General features: G+C 31.9%; 1 protein-coding gene across 1 annotated transcript; it reads left to right on the top strand.

Annotated features, from left to right (window-relative positions):
• The first annotated feature begins 699 nt into the window (after nucleotides 1-699).
• LOC105252370 (zinc finger protein Xfin) lies at nucleotides 700-5,945 on the top strand. Its single transcript, XM_011259712.3, has 9 exons — nucleotides 700-1,679; nucleotides 1,789-2,264; nucleotides 2,354-2,632; nucleotides 2,725-2,920; nucleotides 2,998-3,255; nucleotides 3,684-3,908; nucleotides 3,991-4,338; nucleotides 4,438-4,604; nucleotides 4,729-5,945. The coding sequence occupies exons 1-9, from the start codon at nucleotides 1,317-1,319 to the stop codon at nucleotides 4,904-4,906; spliced, it is 2,490 nt and encodes an 829-aa protein (XP_011258014.1). The 5' UTR covers nucleotides 700-1,316; the 3' UTR covers nucleotides 4,907-5,945.
• Nucleotides 5,946-6,676: the final 731 nt, after the last annotated feature.

The raw sequence follows: 6,676 nt of genomic DNA, 5'->3' as shown, positions 1-6,676 counted from the left end.
TAAATAATTAATTTCTCAATTAAACGCAAAATAATTCTTATCTTTATATTGAAATTACTGCTTGGCATCAAAATATTAGTACTATGACAGATTTATTTTATAAGTTTAGCAGAGGCCTGTGCAAAGATCTGTTAGACGTAAAAAATGTTTAAATAATATCTAGTTATATATTTGTACTCTTTACACAATATATTTATAAAAAAATTGATGAGATATGATTTTAATAGGTCATGTTTTTTTATCAATTAATCATTTTTTATCTGTAGTTTGTGAATTAAAATTATTTAACATATTTTGTTAGCTCACAAACTAAGAGATAGTAAAATTAAATTTTCAACACGTATAAAAGTATTAGACAAACATGTATATTTATATGTTGAAAAATTATGTAATTTTATGTAATAAATATATTCAACAAATAAGCATAAATTACTGTAAAATATATAGTAGCAAATTTACTTCCATTATACTTAAAAAAGATAAAGATTGCACTTTAAAAAATAATTTTTATAATCTATTATTAAATTAAGAAAAAAAAAATAAAATTCTCCACTCTATTATTCCGTTAAAAAATAAATCAAAATCTAGAAAAAATATTTAAAAGATTATATGATATATATGTTTGATACAACAATCGAGTGAAAAAATGTACGTATTTTATATCGCTATTGATGTTTTGATCGAAACTGAAGCTGGCACAAGATTAAAGTGTCCTTTTTATTCTCTATATGTTATCGCTCATTTCTCTCTTGCATGATCTGATCCGAGCAGACTCAAGTGGATGAGGAGCAACGAAGAGGCGTAGGACTGGCGTAGAGAGGGAAAGAGAAAGAAAGAGCGAGTTGTTGAAGAATGGCGTCTGCAGACGTCTGCATGGCGCATGGTGAAGCTCTTGATGGTAACAACCAAAGTCCTTGGTGCGATAATACCTACGAAATACGACACTCGCCTTCCTCGTAGAAGATGCCCACTAGACGATAATAGCGGTAACGGTGCGTGCACTCGACTGACTGTTAGACGCGGAAAGAATCAGTTGGACTTCTCGCTCCGCGAAGTCGTCCAGGCTTCAAAGGCTGATTCTGAACGAGCGAAAGGGTGAAAGTGAAATTCCCTCGAGAAGATATACGCGTACATCACGGGACGAGTGAACGAGCACATTGCGTGAGGGCACGTTTCACGATACAATTAAATACATTCTCGTTGGAGAACCTCGGGGAACAATGCTCGTGTTAATGTGCCTTGTCCATCATCGGACATGTTAACTCGGTCGAGCGTCAACTAACCTAATTCGTGATCGTGGACAGGGTGCATGAACGATGTGTGCTTCGGTGAACGAGACTCTCTTTGCGATGGACAACACGATCGACAAGTGGGACAATGCCTGCAGATTGTGCTCGGAGGAGAAGAACGAGATGCTGCCCATCTTCGGGGACGAAGGTCTACAGCGCAGGGTGGCTCAGAAGCTGCGCGCTTGCCTACCCGTGCTGGTGTACAACACCGATCCCTTGCCGAAACAGATTTGTCAGTTTTGCGCGGCGAGGCTGGATGACGCGTACGAGTTCAGAGAGTATTGTCTGAACGTCTACAGGAACATGCACGCCATGTTATTCAAGTATCGACAGCTAGAGTCCGTGCAGATATTCCTCGACGCGATGAAAAACTCGCCGGATCCATGTCAGGTTTGTCGATCGTATAATTTGCTTTAGAAAGATCAGTTTGTTGAAACTCTTGTAAAAAGAATTTTACCATGAAACTTAAAAAAAACTTGATAATTGTTGCTATTCTCAGGCACAACTCTGCAAGGAGAAGTCTAGAGCACCACCGCCATTGGTTCCTCTATCAGCTGGCCTGCCTCTTAATGAGTCGGTGACTCCGATCAATCAGATTAGCCAAGATCAATTGCAAAATGTCTGCATAGAAACCTTGTCTGAACTGCCTTGCGAGGTAGAGATCAAAGAAATGAATACGGATCCAATTTTGGATGATGAAACTACATTCTGCGAGCCATTGACGAAAAAATACAAGTTGTCCGAGATGTTTGACACAAATATGCAAACAAAGCCAGATATTGTTTCTATATTTGACATAGAAGAAGAAAATATAATTTTCCAGGCAGATTATCAAACGAAAAAGGAAGAGAAACGAACTAGTATTTTAGAACAAGTTTTGACTGGTAATTTAACAATGAATAATCATCAAAAGTTACAACCTAAAGCGAAATTATCCTCCGAATGGTGGTGTGCGCCTTGTAATAGTTATTACAGGTGAGCACTGATAATTTTGCAATATATTGCAAGATTGTTGTAAATTTATTCAACAATTTGAAGATTAATTAATTTTTTTTTCTTTCCAGAACAAAGGACAGTCTAATGAAACACATGCAATTGGAATGCCCGCGTATATATAGCTGTAGAAAATGTTCCTTATCTTTCGAATCTGTAGAAATTTTGGCAAAGCACGAAGCTAATAATCATTTAAAAGTTAAATTGGATTTTACAGAAAGCTTGAAAGATTGTCATAAATGTGACCGGCAGTTCATAAGCTGGGAAATGTTGAGGCAGCATAGATTACGCGATCATTTAGCCGAATTGACTGAGATTGGATCTAATACATGGTGTTCATTGTGCAATAGGTAATTTATGAATGACTACTTACAAATAACTTTAAATATATATTTGCTTTATAAGCAGTTCTTTTTTATATTATACATATATTTGTTTTTAGGTTTTTCCCTACTGTAGAAACTTATCAAAATCATATTCAATTACATCAAGCAAATTCGATAACACCACAGAAACTACTTTTCACAGAATCTACAACGTCTAAGATATCTAAGATGACAGAACGACCAAGGGAAGTTAAAAGAGAGGAGCATTTCTATGAAAATGTAAAGTCTCTTACATGTCCCACTTGTGGAAAGGTATGAAATCATAATTATACTTTGATATAAAGTCTTTTTATTAAATTCTACTATAACTTTTGTACTATCCATTACAGGTTTGCACTCAACAAAGTGCATTATCAAACCACATGCGTACTCATGAACCGAAGAGACACAAATGCGACATTTGTGGTCGATCATTTGGACTTTTCATACGTCTGGCTGCACATAGAGTAACTGAACATAATGTTCAACCAACAATGTTACCAGTTTTATCAGCAGTTGAACAGGAGGAAGCATTAAATGCTGAAAGAGAAGCAAGAGAAGCGAGGGAAGCTAAAACTCGTGGTGCCAAGAATAAATTCTATTCCGAGGTTTGTTTAATCTCTTCAAAAATATTTAATCTTCTTTCAAGTTCTCTTGATTAAAAATTTATTATTAATTCTCTCTATAATTGTTAATTTTCTTTACGATTGTTGGGAATATTATTGATTGGAGAATAGCAAAAATTTAAATACATTTGCATTTTATTATCATTTCTTCTTTTCTTTTTTATTGTATATATATATATATATATATATATATATATATATATATATATATATGAATTCAAGATTTTAAAAAAAGAATAATATCAAAAAATATCAATATAATATTTTAATAAGACAAAAATAGAACTACTCAGTAAAAATGTTGAAGACCTTTATATTTTCACACCAGGATAAGAAGAATTGATATAAATCACATTTTTCTTCATTATCTATCGGAAATTAAATTTTTGAAATTGTATCTTTATTTATAGATGATGGAGAAAAACAATGTTCTGGTAGATGATGAATCTTCCACAAAACGCAATTCTAGTGGATTTAAAAACGTTGCAAGATGTGGTATTTGTTTGCAATGGTTCAGTGATCATACAACAATGTTAACACATCTCCAAACACATTCGGACAATTCTCATAAAAATTTCATATGTCACATATGTAAAAAATCGTTTAAAGAACAATCGCAACTACTCAGGCATGAGGTAAGAGTAATCAACAAAATTATTATGATTATTCGTTTGTAGCATGACATTTTTAAATAATAAGTTATTTTCTAATTGATAGACTTGTCATAAACGTCTGACACTCGATAATTCTTCGCTATATACATCTGCTGTTTGCAATAAGTCATCGTCTATGGATAAATCACAACAAAAGATGCATACAGTAGATAGAACTTATCACTGCGCAAAATGTAATAAAATTTTTTTCAAAGAAGTATCGCTTCTTGCTCATCAGTGCACAAGCAAGACACAATTTGGAAAGAAAGTTGCAAAGTCTCTGCAGAAGACATCATCTCACGATAACGACAAGAAATACAAATGTTCAAAATGTGACGCATCTTTCGCAAGTTCACAATCACGGAATGCTCATATGAGAATGCATTCCGAAAGCACGCAAAACAATACAACGGTATATACATAATGCAGTCGCACAAATCCGACAATATATATATACATACATTATATATATCTTTAAACTAATAATTATATTAACAATGATTATATCTAGGCACAAACGCATGAAATTAAAGCTGAAAGGGATGACGAACCGATGCCAAAATTGCGTCCAGAGACATCGCTAGAATACAATATATCTCCTATCGAACCAAAAATCGAAATCAATGAACAGAGCACACCCCCACCTCTTAAACGGACTCTCATTAAAACTGCTAACGGGTAAAAAATATGTTTAAAATATTATAGTTTTAAATTTCTGTAGATATAGTGAGTATTCAGAGATAAGCGGGACAAAGAGGAAAAAAGGGATAGTACTAATATTTTATGTGATATTTACTTCTAGACATCGATGTGGTGTATGTCAATCACCATTTGTATCAAGGGAGCTAGCAGTAGCGCATTTGAGGTCCGCACATCCCGTGATGCCATATCAGTGCCCTTATTGCAAAAAACGCTTTACGACGCAGTACACGTTCACTCATCACATTAAAACTGAGCATCCCGACGAACCCGAGAAATAAAGATTGCTTGAAACTGCATGTCGAAGGTAGCGGACAGGTCGAAACTATATATCACAATATGTGCCTCGTTAAATGTGACAATTTTATTTATACAATATACACAAAATGTGAGACACGTATAAAACGTTAAAATTAATTAATATCTTAAAAAATATAAAATAAAAGTAAAGTTTTGAGAAATATATATTGTCATGGTTATTGCTCAAAAGCGATGGTAAATTATTGCAAGCAGTAAAGACACTTCTTACACAAAACTGCATGTAATTTTTACTTTACACTCTTTTCTAAAAGCAAAATATTTTTTGAGATATTAATATTAATTTGTTATACATTGTATGTGTCTTGCTGTATGTCAACCTTTGACTATTAATTGGCCTTGAATAAAAATTTTTGTAAAGCGTATTTGTGCGAACATTAAAGTTAGATTTGTTATACGAGGCTATTGATATTAGTACTTACACAAAACGTGCCTGTACATGCTTTGTTTCATAACGTTATGTAAAAATGGATTTTATTTGTAAACCGCGCGGAATAAAAGCAGTTCTAGAGCGACGGTAAGCAAATTTTCAACGCTTTGATTGAAAAATTGATGTAATTATATGAATTTCACTGCCCCTTAGCAGTAGGAATTTGATTATGTAATTTATATTGTATGATTTATATTTTTTGTAGATTTATGTTTTATATATTCATGACATAATTAAATATAATTACCATAATGAATCAAGAATTCTAAAAATACAATCAATTACAATCACTCTGGAATTGTTTTGTTACAAATAATGCAATTTTCTAATGCCATTGTAAGTTATCTTGTGTTAAAATTTCTCATCATACCCCAATAATATGATATTAGAGGAAGAGGTATTGAGAATTCTAGAATGTTCAATCGTGTTAAAATACATTCCTTTTTAAGAAATATTTTGTGTAACCATATTGATGTCTTATTTCGTGTTATGTAATTTTATGTGTTGCCTTGCGGTACAATGAATTCTTTCTAAGGATACCCAAAATCATAATTATGATTAAAAAGGAAAAGTTACTATATAAAACAATGCTATATAATTTAAATATGTACATGGTTTTCGCGTAAATTATTTTACATAAGATATATATAGCTTATATATAATTCACAATAAATTCTATTATCGAAATTTTGTTTGCAATAAACTTAGTGAAATATTATCGTAAAAATAACTTTTTCTACGTTAAACATATTTTTCTCTAAAAGATTTTAATTTTTTATTAATTTTTGTAAAAACGTCAACTTTGTCAAAAAAATTTCCAAATATTTCAATATGTTATATATATTCGAAGATATGCTCTACTTTTTCTGGTAATACTATCGCCAAGATAAATTTAACTCACGTTTTAAACATACTCAGCTTACTGCCAATCGATTTTTATTACATATCTTACGTTATATTAACATTTCACGTTATATTTCACGTTAACATTTATAATAGTCATAATTTTTAGATTAATTTATTATCGCTATTTTTCGCCTTTGATGAATAATTGTTTACTATATATTTATATTATGATTAATAAAACGGACAAAACTATTTGGAATTTGATAGAGAACGTGTCGAATAAATTTAGAATGAGTTCGTATATTAAATAACGGCAAGCGATTGTACATACACATACCTCTGACTGAATAATGCTAATGTATGATATAATAGTGGTATAATCGCAACGATAATAATTCTATAAAAATGATTATGCAGATGACGAAAAACATTATTCAAATTATTAAAATTGAAAGAT

This window comes from Camponotus floridanus, unplaced genomic scaffold, assembly GCF_003227725.1.
Source record: "Camponotus floridanus strain SB8 unplaced genomic scaffold, Cflo_v7.5 scaffold31, whole genome shotgun sequence".
In the NCBI taxonomy this organism is placed as follows: Eukaryota; Metazoa; Arthropoda; class Insecta; order Hymenoptera; family Formicidae; genus Camponotus; species Camponotus floridanus.
Note: the sequence above shows the minus strand (reverse complement) of the source record. Positions and strands in the feature narration are given on the sequence as shown.

Excerpts from the sequence above, each read along its gene's own strand:
- LOC105252370 (XM_011259712.3), top strand. The coding sequence starts at position 1,317 with ATGTGTGCTTCGGTGAACGAGACTCTCTTTGCGATGGACAACACGATC. Across the intron at positions 1,680-1,788 it reads ACTCGCCGGATCCATGTCAG|GCACAACTCTGCAAGGAGAA; the intron begins GTTTGTCGATCG and ends TGCTATTCTCAG. Across the intron at positions 3,256-3,683 it reads AGAATAAATTCTATTCCGAG|ATGATGGAGAAAAACAATGT; the intron begins GTTTGTTTAATC and ends CTTTATTTATAG.